The sequence below is a fragment of the Neolamprologus brichardi genome, chromosome 23 (genome assembly GCF_056152115.1).
Source record: "Neolamprologus brichardi isolate AB-2024 chromosome 23, ASM5615211v1, whole genome shotgun sequence".
Taxonomy (NCBI): domain Eukaryota; kingdom Metazoa; phylum Chordata; class Actinopteri; order Cichliformes; family Cichlidae; genus Neolamprologus; species Neolamprologus brichardi.
The window spans coordinates 43,785,404-43,800,953 of record NC_142125.1 but is presented as its reverse complement, the minus strand read 5'-3'; the positions used below and the strand labels follow the sequence as shown (position 1 = coordinate 43,800,953).

General features: G+C 43.4%; 1 protein-coding gene across 1 annotated transcript; it reads left to right on the top strand.

Moving 5' to 3' along the window:
• On the top strand, positions 1 to 15,329 carry gyg2 (glycogenin 2). The gene is made up of 9 exons (XM_087836532.1): positions 1 to 261; positions 3,848 to 3,986; positions 5,596 to 5,770; positions 6,500 to 6,662; positions 8,184 to 8,310; positions 10,328 to 10,514; positions 11,188 to 11,316; positions 13,555 to 13,686; positions 14,283 to 15,329. The coding sequence occupies exons 1-9, from the start codon at positions 255 to 257 to the stop codon at positions 14,400 to 14,402; spliced, it is 1,179 nt and encodes a 392-aa protein (XP_087692658.1). The 5' UTR covers positions 1 to 254; the 3' UTR covers positions 14,403 to 15,329.
• Positions 15,330 to 15,550: the final 221 nt, after the last annotated feature.

The window sequence follows — 15,550 nt, the reverse complement described above, 5'->3', positions numbered from 1 at the left end:
GTAACCAGCAGCACCAGCAGCAGCCCAGTGTCGCACGGTCGGAGGAACAACTGAGCGGTGGTTTGGTGGCGTTTCTCGGGATTTAGGAGCCCTGGCGCTAAACAGCCGCTGCTAACCCGCGTCTGTCCTCTGGGCCTGTGATTGGCTGTTCCCACAGCACTGCAGGGACACTTTCACGCACGTGCCGCACATTCCTGATCTGCGCTGTGGATAAGTGCAGCTGTCAAGTGTGCGCAAAGCTTCCGTCAACAGAAATGTCAGGTAGGTGACTTTTAACACACGATCTTTATCACGTTACACTTTGTTCCACTGAGGAATCAAACACGCGTCAGTGTGCGTGACCTTCCTTCAATGCAGTTTTATTTATACAGCGTCAAACCACAACAACAGTCGCCTCAGGGCGCTTTATGTGTGAGGCAGAGCCCGCAGTAGTAACCTGTGGAGAGGTTAACTGAGTTAACTTCATTAACGGAGTCGTGACTCTCTCGAGCTTCAGTCAATGAAAAACGGCGCAGTGAGTAATTCTGACGTGAAACTCGTTGCGTGCGGTTCCCCAACAGTCTCCCACGCAGTGAGACGCGTGAAATGTGACACTCATGCAGGTTAACATGCTTGTGATCTGACTGCGTGCTTAACACGTTAACACGTTAACAAAAGGTTAACGTGCTTGTATGCTCGGGATATTCAGCCATGCACACTTGGCTCTACGTGACGCGTGATTTACAACCACAATAGGAGTGTAAGCATGTACCCACGCATCAGAAGAACCAGCAGTGGGCTGTGATTTCTTATTAAGAGTTCCCAGCAGAGGCTAAAGGTGATTAAACTTACATTCACAACAAAACTTCAATCCTGTGTCTATGGTGGCGATGATCCACTCTGTGAAACCACTGACCACTGCAGAGCGACTGTGGCTTTTACTGACACACACAAACAACAACAACACAAATCCCACCTAAAAGAGACCCCCTCCTAAATGTACAACCACAGTCACCAATGTTGGGACTTTGTGTAAATGTAAATCAAAACAGATGCAGATCTCTTTAAGCCATATTTGATCCGAGCATCTCAGCTGTTGAAACTTAGAAATCTACTGGATTTGTTTTAAAACAAAGTTGAAAACTGAAAGCAGTTTGTTGTTGATGTTTCTTGATGATTCAAATGTTTTTAGATGGTAGTGTTCAGGCTGCTCAGCCAGACAAAGGCACGCCTTTCTAAAAACAGCAGAAATAAAACACGTCTGGATGTGTGACTCTAAATCAGGGTGTCAAACTTCAACGAGCCACTGTTGGCCACGCCCACTTCAGTGTCCGAGTCGTACAAAAACCCCAACAAACAAGAAAACAACAAATATTTCCTAAAATGTTTTTTATGTCAAATATTGTTTAACAAGCGTGTTTGCTCCTCCCTCTTCACTAAACGCATCCTTTCATTGAACTATAAACACTCTGGTCCTCTGTGTGCACACAGCAGCACTTGTGCTACACACTAGTTTGTGAACTCACACAGCCAATCAGCATGTTTGTGCTCTCTGTCATATTGCCTTCATATTAAATCACTTATTTTAACAAAAAAAGTCCCTTCAAAGGCCAAACTGCAAACTACAAGTGGCCCCCGAGACCCCTGCTCTAAAACCAGAGCTGAGCAGGGGACCAGAGCTGACCGCTCCACAGCTTTGATGCATCAGTGGACCAAAGTGCTTAAAGTGACCCTGCCCTTCTTTTAATAACGAACTCACACCAGCTTAGGTTACTTCAGTCTGTATGATGCAGTTTCATATTTGTGTTTATTCTCATATTACTCTTATATTTATCTTCCTGCCAGTAGAGCTTCCCATGTTTCAGAGGTGCTTCTGCTACCGCCCATGTATTGCTACCCACCTTGAGAGGTCATGTGTGTGCTGAACCTACTGTACAGTACAGGCCGCTGCGCCCTGTACTGTAAAGTGAATTTAGCTCATCTGTAGCAGTGACGATCTAATGATCAGGTTTGGTGTGTTCCAACTTCTCCAGAGACTTTCTGGGGATTAAAAACTGGTGAAGAAGGTAGAAAATGTGCCAGTTAAATGCAACGCTGGTGCAAAATGCCACAGATTGAATGGTGTCGTGTAGAGGTGGGAATCACCATACATCCCTCGATACGATATTATTGCAATTTTTAAAAATATTTTGCGATATTCAGATTCTGTACATAAAGGTAAACTTTATCAATATTCATTTTCTCTAATATCAAAGTCTCACACTCAGTCTTTCTCTCATTTCAGTTTTATTGTTGACAAACTGAACGGTTTGTATTACAGTCTAGTCCAACTTAACTGAATCAACCATCTGGTACAATTATAGCTATTCTGAACTATGCAGTTTATGAAAACTATGCAGCCCCTTCAGCAACTGAAGAATTTGAAAGTAAATTAAAACAAAATATAATTTTACATTAAATAAAAAAGTTTTAAACTTAATTAAAATAAAACATGTCTTAAATTAAAATAAGTAAACTGTCATGTTTATTGCTGCCAAAAACAAGTGAAACACATTTGGACAGTGAAGGAATGTCAGGATTCTTGCTCAGAAAAAGGATCAACATGCTCTGAAGTCAGAGCACAAAAACCTTTTTGTAACAAAATATCGATTTCTGCTGTCCCTGTATCCATACATTATTAGCAAACAAAATATCACCATGCTACACTGTATCCATTTTTCCCCCACCCTTAGTGTCGTGTGGTGATTTTAGCCCACAGAGCGGTGAGATAAAACATTTTAGCTGCAGTTTATTATTTTATGGCTGAGTGTGTTCTCAGTGCTGCTGCAGATTTCTACTCATCAGACGTATTAAAGCATTAAAGCATTAAAGCATAATGGAATCACTTTAGTTTATTGCAGATCAAAGTGAAACAATGTAAACAGTTACTCAACACAACAACATGATGCACAGCTGGTGCATTTACTGGTTTCGTGAGGTAAGCTTGAAAACAGGCGCTTGTTCAGTTCAGTTCATTTTTATTTCAAACATGTGCCTTCACAATCATTTCAAAATATCATTCCATTATTTGTTTGAAAAGGAGTAGGCAGAAGTATTTACTTATTTGTCCCTACCCCTCAAGTTTTACTTCATTTAATTCATCTAATTTTCTTTTAGTCTTAAATTAAACAAACAACATATGAAACAAAAGTAAAGCAAAAGAAAACAAAACATACATAAATCAAAATCAAGAAATTAGCAAGCCCCACCACAGTATCGTTTCTTTCATATGAAAAATACAGAATGTGTATATTTGCAGATACACAAGTTATGGAAAAACAAACAAACCAAAACAAAAAACCCCAAAACTTGTAAAACGTAGTGCAGTGAACATGTTACGACTGTTTACAGAGAAATCTGTCAAATAACATTTTTCAGGTTTCAGAGTCTGAACCTCAACATATTTTCCACTGAGGATGACCAAAACTAGTCAGTTGGTCTTACTAGAAGTGCACCTGCTTGATGTTAACCTGTCACAGGCTCCTTAATGTCTCATTAAACAGTGTCTGGGGAGGAGTGCGTGGCTTTGGAGCAGGGCAGGTCTGGATCTGTCCATAGTGGCTTTCTGAGTTGTATTCTTTATTTAAAATAGCTGCTTGTTCCACAAAGATCCTGAAACATTTTAAATACTACAAGTAGTCTTTTTCTCTAACATGCCTTTACTGATATCGCTTGTGAAATGCTCGCTGTTACTCAACTCTCGGTATGAACAGCGTATCAGGACCTCGTGTAGAAGTCAAACCATGCAGTGGTTACTTTTCCTGCTGCAACAAAGAAACAAAGATTAAACACACGTCAGCCTGATGGCGTCTTTCTGTTCTTTCTCCAGCTGCTGAGGCTTTTGTGACCCTCGCCACCACAGACTCTTACTGCATGGGCGCCACTGTCGTGGCCAGAAGTCTGCGGCGGCATGGAACAACTCGCCACATAGTTGCCATGATCACACCAAATGTGTCTGAGCAGTCAAGGTGGGCGAATGATGAACCGTGTGTCAAACGTTAAAAGAAATAGTCTCACTCCCTCATGTGCTCAAAGTCAGTCATTGTTAAATATCCAAGGGTGTTTGCATCTTCATGCAGTGGCTCCGGGAAGCTTTTGTTCCACATTTTGTCCTGTTACAGCCGTGTTCCAAAATATATTAAGTCTAGAAATCTTCATATGTATATAAGTATCCACAGCCTGTGTTAATGCAGCTTTTGCAGCCTCAGTTCTTTTCGTGCATGACTCTACAAGCTTGATGCATCTAATTTTGGGCAGATTCTCTCGTTCTGCTTTGTAGAACTGATCAAACTCCGTCAGGTGGGAGACGTTGGTGCACAGTGATTGTCTGAGTCCTACAGAAATGTACATTCAGGTCAGGACACGAGAGATAAAGGGAGACATCAGGCTTGGTTAGCCTGTGGGACCTCCTTAAACCCACTGACACGTCTTCTGTAGAGGACGCAGAGTCTGGGGACGGGTGGATGACTCCTCCATCACTGAGGCAGTTAAACAACTCCTTGGTTGCGGGGCCCCGGGGGTGGAGTTCCTGAAGGCTCTGGATGTTGTAGGGCTGTCTTGGTTGACACGCTTTGAAATGTTGCGTGGTCAGGGGTGGTACCTCTGGACTGGCACACCTGGGTGGTGGTTCCCATTTTTAAGAAGGGGAACTGGAGGTGTGTTCCAAATATAGGGGGTCACACTCCTCAGCCTCCCTGGGAAGGTCTATGCCAGGGTGCTGGAAGGGAGAGCCCACCATCCATTCGTCCAGGGGTGTCCAACTCCAGGCCTCGAGGACCGGTGTCCTGCAGGTTTTAGATCTCACCCTGGGTCAACACAGCTGGATCACATGATTACTTCATTGCCAGGCCTCTGGAGAACTTCATGACATGTTGAGGAGGTCATTTATCGATTTAAATCAGCTGTGATGGATCAAGGACGCGTCTAAACCTGCAGGACACCGGCCCTCAAGGCCTGGAGTTGGACACACCTGCATTAGTCAAACCTCGGTTACAGGAGGATCGTCCCAGTTGCAGAAAACTGGGCCAGCTCTTTACCCTCTCAGAGATAGTCAAAGGTGCTGGGAGTTTACCCAACCAGTGCACATGTTTGTGGGCTTGGAGGAGGCATTCAACCGTGGCCCTCAGTGATCTGTGGAAGGTGTTTTGGGAGTATGGGCGCATCTTGCCCGTTTCTACGAGCCATTCGATCCTGATCCAACTGTAGTAAGAGCTTTTTAAAAAATAAATTAGCATCCAGACTTTCCCATTATGGGTTATTGTGAGTAGAAGTTGGAATTGGGACTGTAACATGAAAAATGCAGAACAAGTGAAGTGCTGTAAACACTTTACTCTGGTCTGAACCAGGTGATCAAACCTGTAGTTGTGGTTTGGTTTCTTTTCATGTAGGAAAAATCAAAGTGACGTAAGTGACCCACATTTGTCACTACAGGAAGTAACGTCAAGTTGGCATACTGGCCAGATGTTACTGGGATGGGAGCAACAAATGGGAGCTGTGTGAAAATGTTGGGTGTCCCATTAGAACAAACAGGCTCATCTGCTAACAATCATATCCTGACGTTTACGACTCGCCCGACAGACTCGCCCTTAACGACGTGTTTGATGAAGTGATTGTGGTGGATGTGATGGACAGTGAAGATTACCACCACCTGTGCTTGCTGGGACGTCCTGAGCTCGGTATCACGTTCACTAAGATCCACTGCTGGACTCTGACACAGTACAGCAAATGCGTCTTTCTGGATGCCGACACTCTGGTGAGTCCACTGACACATGCCGACACGTCTGAAGCTGGTTGAGGGAGGATCACAAACACTCGGGTGGGAGGAGTGGGGAGCAGTTTGAGCCAGTCTCAGCACAGAGGAGATGGTGTCTCACAGATATCTTCATTTAGCATAGAGTTTGTTACAATAACAATAAAAACAAGAACAACCCTAGTTTTCTTTTCTGTGCTGTAGCCAGTCAGCTCGTTTTTCTTAGAGTGGGATGTAATTGTAGAAAGTCTCTGTGACCATATGTTACTGCAGGTGAACTGAGAGGTTTGTGCTTCTGACCAGGAACAAACAACAGCAGGAACACACATATAAGCTGCTCACCTTCAAACTTCCCAGCAGCTGTGTTCAGAGGAGCAACTAGAGTGTCACGCTGAAACGGATCAATGGCAGGTTCACAGGTCACGCTGGAGTTCATGACCTATGATAAAGTCCACCGTGTGTGGAAGTCACTTTTAGTACCCATGCAGCTCTGATGTGGCCAACATCTTTAATCTCAGTGATGTCACAGATGTTCCTACTGAATAAAACCAGCTGAGGTTTCACAGCAGGCTCTGTGATGAGTAATGTTCTCATGCTTTCTGTAAAAAAGCATGTTTTTAACCCTTATGACGCCTGTTTCTACACAAAGGTAACATGTATACCTCCAGGTGTCAGCTTCAGGTGGATGACGTCCATGTAGATGTGAGTTTAGATGACCTGTGGTCTCCTCAGGTGCTGTGTAACGTGGACGAGCTGTTTGACAGGGACGAGCTGTCAGCCGCTCCTGATCCCGGCTGGCCCGACTGTTTCAACTCAGGAGTGTTTGTCTTCAGACCGTCCCTCCACACTCACACCAGACTGCTGCATCACGCCAGTCGCCACGGCAGCTTTGATGGTAACACACGACTACACGGGCTCAGGCGCAAGCAGTGAGCTGCAGTGCTTTGAATTCCAGTGGCTCAACTAATCGGAGTCACGTGCTCATAGAAAGCAAGTCAGTGATGTTTTATTCCCAACAAACATATTCAGTCAGCTTTTGGTTTTGTTCTGATCAGAGAGAGTGACTGAGCCGTGACTGATTCAGAAATGCATTATGTTAAGTCAACCTAACCTCACCAGGACTTCAGCATCTTAGTGAGGACCTTCATTGACATAATGCTTTAGCCCCTGACCCTAACCATTAAAAATGAATGTCTGACCCTAAACCTGACCCTGACCCTAACCCAATTGCAACCCTGACACTAAAACCACATTTTGAGTCTCAAAAATGCTTCAAACTTGTGATGACCGGTGAGTGTGTCGGTCACTGTTGGTTCTCACAAAGATAGCTAGACAGGAACACACACACACACACACACAGGCAGCCTCTGGTGGGTGACACATGCATTGAGGACTTTCTAATATGTAGGAACTCAGATCTCAGTGAACTCTTGGACAGCTTTTGCACTGACATCATGTTTTTACTGTGCAGGATCCTTTAGCACCTGCACACCTACCAAACTTTAGGAAGAATAAAATCAAAGAATATTGAGCTTTTGGCCTGTTTTCAGCTTTTTATATCAGGACTTAGGCTACGTCCACACGTACTTGGGTATTTTTGAAAACGCAGATTTTTCTGTGCGTTTGCATTTCGTCCACACGTAAACGGCGTTTTCGGTCACTGAAAACGGAGATTTTTAAAAACTCAGTTTTTGCATTTACGTGTGGACAGAAAAACGGAGAAAACGCAGCGTCAAAGGTGTGCGCCTTTTTTGACGTCACACTGTGCGCCACGTTATTGTTTCGGTGAAATGAATTTCTACAATACTGTTACTGTTAATTGTTCTCTCTGCAGTGTTTAAATGCTTACATATACACACACAGTTACTGTCCCTCCACACATACGACTCGGTTCTGCTTCTATGCCCCAGCTTTGTTTACTTTTCCCATCGAGGCTTCTAGACTTCTGATTGGCCAACATTTCTGCACCGTTAGGAATATAGCGCCACCTGTTGCTTTGGTGTGTTTCCAGCAGCGTTTTCCTTCATTTCTGCCTTTATGTGTGGATGAGATTATTTTTTAAAACGAAAACAGAAAATCTCCGTTTTCAAAAATACCCGTGTACGTGTGGACGTAGCCTTTGTTTCAAGGATTTTAAAAAAATCAAATTCCTTGAATTACTCTGAATCGTTGCAGCCGTTGAGCTGATCTGAGCACAAATTCTTTGCTTTGATGCTTCGTTTATCAACTGTGGCCTATACGCATGGAATGATCAATAGGATACTGGATTACTAAAATAATGGATAGTCCTTGTAAATGTTGTGTTGCTTTATTGTTCAAACCTGGGTAACTGTTACACATTCACACAAAAAGGGGAACAAAAGATAAAAACCATTGAGTTTGTTTTATTGTGGAGTTTGTTGTTGTGTGCTGACAGGAGGAGACCAAGGACTGCTGAACTCTTTCTTCAGTAGCTGGTCAGTGGAAGACATCAGCAAACACCTGCCGTTTGTTTACAACCTCAGTGCCAGCTCGGTCTACAGCTACCTGCCTGCTTTCCAACAGTGAGTGTGTCTGTGCTTCTTCTCCACTTAAAGCCCACAGTTAAATATCTCCATATGTAAAGGCTAGTTCTACTCCTTAATGCATGTCATTATGTTGGGCATAAATGAAATAGTTTTGTATTTATTGTCACAGGAGCATCATCTGCTGCCTGCATCGCTGAGGTGAAAACATATTTGCTACACGTGCACTGAAATAAAACGTGGATAACAGTCGCTGACATCACTCTGAGAAATCTCTTTAATCTGGACTCCAACATCTAATTTTCTTCAGAGGTGGACTTTCTCTGCTCGTCTTGTTGCTTCAGCTGTCCTCTTCCATCTGTGCAGGATGTGTTTGCACAACGCCGTCGAAGCAGAGCCGCTAAATTTGACTCCACACGCCCTCACTGACCGTTCACTCCTGAATGCTCCATGATATATATGATATATACACAGTGTTGGGGAGTAACGGAATACATGTACCGCCGTTACGTATTTAAAGTACAAAATATGAGTAACTGTATTCCGTTACAGTTACCGTTTAAAAAGGTGGTATTTAGAATACAGTTACTTTGTTGAAATAAATGGATTACACGGCGGTACTTCCCTGTTTCATATTGTGGCGGGTCAGGACTGTTTGGGTTTTGTTTGACAGCTACGTTCTGTTGTTCCAGGCAGCGTTACGGTTGCCATGGTTACAGGGTGACGCTCTCTCTCTGCGTGTTTCCTGGGTGAGAGAGGCCTTTTTGTTGTTGTTGTGCTAAGCTAACAGGCAGAATGCTACAGGTATAGCTCTAAAGAATGTAGCATCATGGGCAGTGTAGTCCGTGCTGCAGGGAGAATGGACTGCCATACACGTTATGTGTCTGTGAGCGAGGGAGGGAGAAAAAGGAAAAGTACGAGCTGTCATCGAGCAGAAACGGGAGCTGGAAGCATGTAAATATAATAATAACCACTGCAGCCAAGAAGAGAGCCTGACGAGCCCAGCTGTAAGTAAGCTATTAAGACTCGACTGTACACCGTGTTCGTGTTTTCCTCTGAAACAATAAGTTCTGTTGGAGCAGCCTTTCAACGCCTCTCTCTGTCTCTGCTAGCAAAGTTGACCCAGACAACAAAGTAAAGCTAGTTTTCGGCTACGAGCCGACACAGAACCCACCGTATTAGCCAGAGGTCCCTTTACTACGGTTCGGAGCCGCGGACCTTCAGTAACAGTAATAAATCACAGCAATAGTACATTCATGTAGTTGTAAACAGCATGATAATATATTAAGTAATCCAAAGTATTCAGAATACGTTACTCTCATTGAGTAACGTAATACGTTACAGAATACATTTTGGGGCATGTAATCTGTAATCTGTAATGGGATACATTTTAAAAGTAACCTTCCCAACACTGTATATACATGTCCAACTGTTGCTGGACATGATCAGTCTTAATGCTGCAGTTTTGAATGTGGCATCAAAAGCTCTGTATGAAAAACGCTGGCTAGAAAGCTCTTATACATAAAAACATGCTGGTGTGAACGAGGCAGTCGGGTAAAGTAGGAAAGTGCTTCAGCAGGAGGCCACAGGTCCATAATCCTGCTGGTTAAATGAGTCCTGGTGTTTTACACAACGCTTTGCTTCTTTTTCATCTGTGTGACACTTTTCAGCTTGTCTATGAAGGCGACCGTTGATTGGATGCAGTTATCTGGTGTGTGTTTATACATCTGTAGTGTTGTAGTGTACCTTAATTTCAGGTACAAAAACTCAGAAGAAGTCAGGATGGTTTTTAAGCCCTGCACGTTTTCTGTTGTTCGTTTTTAATGTGTGTGAATTGGCACAAGAGCAACTGTGCATGTAACCTTACAGTCTGAACACAACGAGAATAAACTCACAGAAACAAACGGTGACAGCTGATGACGCTCCAATGAACCTTCTGCAACATAAATATGGGTTTGAGGATAAATTGGGAAATACTCTGTGTGGGTTTCTTCTCTGTGTTGCTGGTTTTACAGCCACAGTTGGACATGTTGGAGTTACAGGTTTGTTCTTGCAGGTTCGGCCACGGTGCAAAGATCATCCACTTCCTCGGAGCAGACAAACCCTGGAGCTCGCAGGGAAACAGCAGCTACTCGCACAACATGGAGCAGTTTGTGTCTCTGTGGTGGAAGGAATACCTCATCCACACAGTGTCATCTGCTCCAGCGGTCCAGCCCAAGCAAGAGCAGAAGAAACCACAACAGGTGGGAATGTGCATGAGGGCGGGTGGGACAGTGAAGGTTTAATCGGGACAGGTGTGGGACTCAGTGGTGGGTGGAGGTCCAAAGTCACACACCAGGAGTCAAAGGATCTGAGTGGGACAAAGACAAAAATGAAGCTAAAGATTTAAACAGCAGCAGACGTCACCATCACGAGTTACAGCTGAGCATGCATACGATCACATGAGCCGTCAGTCTGATAGTGAAACCTCTGAGATGTCTCTGCTGTACCATCAGTGCCTGTACAGCAGCTCACAGGTGTGTGTTTGTTAGTAAACCAGCATCATGATGCTGTAGTGAAGGCACCACACTGGCTCACTCACACTGTCTGCTTTGTTGAACTGCATGGTTCTCATGTAAGGACACATTGTCACCAGTTTGCTGGATCTTGTTTCATTGTGACGAGTGTTGCTTTGCAGGAAGTCGACCGTTCGCCACGTTTGGCAGATGCTCTGCACGTTTTCTCTGCTCCAGCACCAGTTTCACTGCTGACTTCTCCCTCTGTAGCTGAAGATTTGTCAGTCTGTCACATAAGTCTGTCACAGAGTTTGGATCATGAACGTGCAGACTGGCAGCTCGACGTGTCAGATGGCTGTGCAGCGCTGGGCCTGGTCGTCAGCCCAACATTTACGATCTTTCTTTTTTTGTCTTTGTGCAGATCCAAGAAAGAGACGCCAAGATGCCGTTTACAGAAAACTTGGACACCTCGAATTCACTGCTTGCACATTTTTCTCCTCCTCCTCCTCCTCCTCCAGAGTACCTGTATTCACAGTCTGAACCTGCTGTGGTAAGCTGACATGCTGATGTGTGTGTTAAGCTCTTGGACAGTTTGTGTGTTTTGTTGAAGCATCATTTTTTGCTTTTGTTTGTTTATTACTAAATATAACAGTCATAGCTGTGCATGAGTCAGAGTAGTTTGACTTGTGTTTAAAGTAGTCAGACTTTTCCTGTAAGCACTCATTCGATATAATCTCTCATCAGTTCATTAATTAGCTTAATGAATAACCTTATTAGCTAGTTGTTTTTCATATATCATAGTAATGATTGTAGTAGTTGTGAGTATTTCTGACTTCATTGACAGGAAGAAAAAAGACGGGGATACAGCCTGCTGTCTGCCACAGGCCTCCCAGCTTCTCGTTGTCTTTCGGTCATTTGTTTAATTCATTACAACTTGATTCACTGTGTTTATACTAGAGATGGACGATCCGATATTACGTATCGGTATCGCTCCGATACTGACCTAAATTACTGGATCGGATATCGGCGAGAAATAAAAAATGTAATCTGATCCATTAAATATCAAAAAAGCACCTCACAAAACTTGCTACACGGCGTAACTCGGCTCATAACCGTAGCACGTTGCAGCAGTGTGGTCACGTGATAGAGCGGCTGCTAGCAAACCAGCATTTCATCTCCGAGGAAGTTTTCCCAGAGAGAAGTAAAGCAAGTGTGTAAGTTCATCTCTGTTTGTAAAGCATTCCCACGTTAAGCTCAACAACGATATATGGAGCGACTCTCTCTCTCTCTCTCTCTCTCTCTCTCTCTCTCTCTCTCTCTCTCTCTCTCTCTCTCTCTCTCTCTCTCTCTCTCTCTCTCTCTCTCTCTCTCTCTCTCTCTCTCTCTCTCTCTCTCTCTCTCTCTCTCTCTCTCTCTCTCTCTCTCTCTCTCTCTCTCTCTCTCTCTCTCTCTCTCTCTCTCTCTCTCTCTCTCTCTCTCTCTCTCTCTCTCTCTCTCTCTCTCTCTCTCTCTCTCTCTCTCTCTCTCTCTCTCTCTCTCTCTCTCTCTCTCTCTCTCTCTCTCTCTCTCTCTCTCTCTCTCTCTCTCTCTCTCTCTCTCTCTCTCTCTCTCTCTCTCTCTCTCTCTCTCTCTCTCTCCCCTGCTGCTGCTACTTCAATCATAAACTGATCAATGATCAGCTGATCGTCTCTCTTCTTTGTTTTTGGTCAACTTTGCACCAGAAAGAGGAAACCAGCGGCTGAACAACAGCAGCACGTTTAAGCTTGATCAGCTGTTGTTAGAATTTATTTAATATTATTTCTACACCAGGATCTTTTTCTACAGCTGACGTAACTGTGCAGGGGCGGATCTAGCAAAGTGTAGCCAGGGGGGCCGATAGGGCATGAACAGGGAAAAGGGGGCACAAAGACATACTTTTCTTTCTTATTCTCATTTAAAATGTCTAGCTTTTAATAAATAATTATCTGAATCTTACACCCAAAGTTTTAATCTGATGTAAAATGTATGGAAGTCCATTACTGTATATAGTAACTGTTAAGTCTAATATAGTAAGCTGTAGAACTTTTTCCTTTGGGAACCATCTGTGCAGTCTGCAGTTCTGTTGAAGAAAGATGTTGAATCTATTTAATTATTCTTGAAAAATAATTGATTTCTGTGCATTTTTTTTCACCCTGCATCAAATTAAAGTTGATTACGTCGATTAAGCATCATGAGGTGGAGGGTGGGGGGGTGATTCCCTATTTTTTTTTTTTTTGTTTTTTTTTCTTTCTTTAGCTGGGAGTTTGCAACCCTATTAGTCAGGTTGCTTGATATTTCTGCTAAGTACTCTTTAAAATACCAGAATAGGGAGGATGGAGCAGGTTTAAGTTTATTAGATTGATCAGTTTTGCTGAACTATGAAATATTTTGTTGTATTTTTTTTACATACAGGTATAACAGAATAGCTTTAGTGTTGTTATTTATTTAAACTTGAGTATGAACTTATACAAAATGCAGCAAGATATTAAAAAAACAGTTTTATTGATTAAAAAACACACTATATCAGATTCATATCGGTATCAGCAGATATCCAAATTTATGATATCGGTATCGGACATAAAAAAGTGGTATCGTGCATCTCTAGTTGATACGAGCTTGTACGATTAGTTTGAACATTCGCTCCAGTATGATCTCAGCTGTGAACATGCATCAGCAGTTATCCCCACGATCAGGTGATGTAGAAGCTTTTACAGCGTGCGGCACACACCATCATGTTTGCTGTTTGGTAAAAGGATTCCTGTGTCTGCAGCGTTCCCACACAGATGACACACAGTTGGAGGAGGAGTCGAGATCATCTGAGGAGCCAGAAGCTGAGGATCCACCTTTGGGGGCCGAAGGCTCTGAAAGCAGCGACGTTCCTGCAGACACGGCTGCTGATCCCGTATGTAGTCCTTCAAACCACAGAAGTATGAATTTACAGCTGCCAAACGTATGTTCTGTGAAACAGTTTATGTTGTTATTACGAATGGTTAATAGTTGAATTATGTAATTCGTTAGACTAGTTGTGACGGCCCCTCAGACGTGGAAATATTAGCACGTTCTGCAGGCTCAGAGCAACAGACTAAAGGTTTCAGTGAGGAGTGTCAGCGGCACACGCTGGTGCAGCTATCATTTTGATTTTGTTTACTTACAATATTTCAGATCGATGTTTGTTGTAAGTTGAGTCTGTTCAGAGTGAAGTCGAGCTGCTACACTGGCTGAAACGTCCTTTGACTGTGTTCACTTAAACGTGTGGCGCAGAGCAGCAGACGGCTCGTGAAAGCTCCACTTGTGCTGCCAGAACGTGATTCATGGAGCGGTGGTTTGTTCTTTTTAGCTCCTGTGATCCTCCTGCTGCTCTTCACACGGACTCTGTGTTCACACTGTGTTGTCTTTGTGTTCACACTGTGTTGTCTTTGTGTAAGGATTCAAAACGAGACTTCTGTTAAAAGCATCTATATAATGATGTGATGTTTATTTCCCACTTTGTCGTGGCAGACTCCTGCCCACACCGAGCCGCTGGACCACCGCAGGCTGTGGGAGATGGGACAGGTGGACTACCTCGGCAGAGATGCCTTTCAAAACATCCAGAGGATGCTGGACCGCTTTTTGGATTAAAACATGTCAAACTTCATCAGCCTTTGTGTTTCCATGTTCTGTGGTGTGGTTACTAAAATGCTCGGGTCTGACAGTTTGCATGCCTTCATACATAGAAGGACACAAGTATTTATAAAACTGAAGTTACTCACAGTAACGCGCCTTTTACCTGTTTACATACTCACTGATTTATTTATTTGAGCAGTCTGATGACATCTACATCGTTCATAGATGGTTTTCTCTCCCCTGAGCTGCTTATAGATGGCCCAGTCAGGACAGAGCAGAGCTAGTACCTGTCTGTAGTTTTCTTTTTGTTTTATTAACCTGTGCTTTCTTGGTATTGTGCTGGACTCGTCTTCATCATTCTCTGACAGTGACCACAGGCTGGATCACAGCTGTTCTTTGGACCCTTGTTTTCCTCCATGCACCTTGGAAGTAGGTGAAGCTGTGGCAGGAACAGCCTTTGTGCTGGAAGTGGCAAATGCAAAGTTAATATTGATGTGAGAATCATAAAAATATGATAGTTTAATTGGAAACTTTAACTTGCTCATAGGTGTGAATGTGAGTGCGACTGGTTGTCTCCTGTCTGTTGGCCCTGCGACAGACTGGCGACCTGTCCAGGTGTACGCTGCCTCACTAAGACAGCTGGGGGCTCCAGCACCTCCCACCATCCTGAAAAGGAGAAGCAGAAGCAGATGGATGGATAGTTTGAAGTTGACTTTAAGTATGCACTTGGCTTTCAAACTTGGATCATTTGAACACCAGAATTCAAGAAGTCATGCTCCTCATATCCCACCGAGTCATGCAAACTTTGATCCATCCTTTTGAGACGTCCTTATAAATACATAAAGATTTCTCTCTATCCTTATAAATAATGAAAATCCATAGAATTTACAGAAATTCTCCAAGATGAACAGGTTGTAAAAACTGAAAAGGCTAAAAAGGCAGATGCTCGACCCCTGGAGTCTGTCATGCTTGTTTAAATATTTAAACTCTGGCACTTGTCTGGTGACACCACTAACACTCACTGATGGCTAATAGATGTTTCCCATTAAAGTGGTTGCAGTCCTTGAGTTGGTTTTAAATGACTTTTGATATGAATGATTAAATAATGACCAAATTCTACAAACCTCAGCACTGACGTGATCTGACCAGCACACACAATGAAA

What these genes read in the sequence shown, in the direction of transcription:
- gyg2 (XM_087836532.1), top strand. An exon ending in AATGTGTCTGAGCAGTCAAG is followed by an intron (nt 3,987 to 5,595) that starts GTGGGCGAATGA and finishes CTCGCCCGACAG; the next exon opens with ACTCGCCCTTAACGACGTGT. An exon ending in TACCTGCCTGCTTTCCAACA is followed by an intron (nt 8,311 to 10,327) that starts GTGAGTGTGTCT and finishes TTGTTCTTGCAG; the next exon opens with GTTCGGCCACGGTGCAAAGA.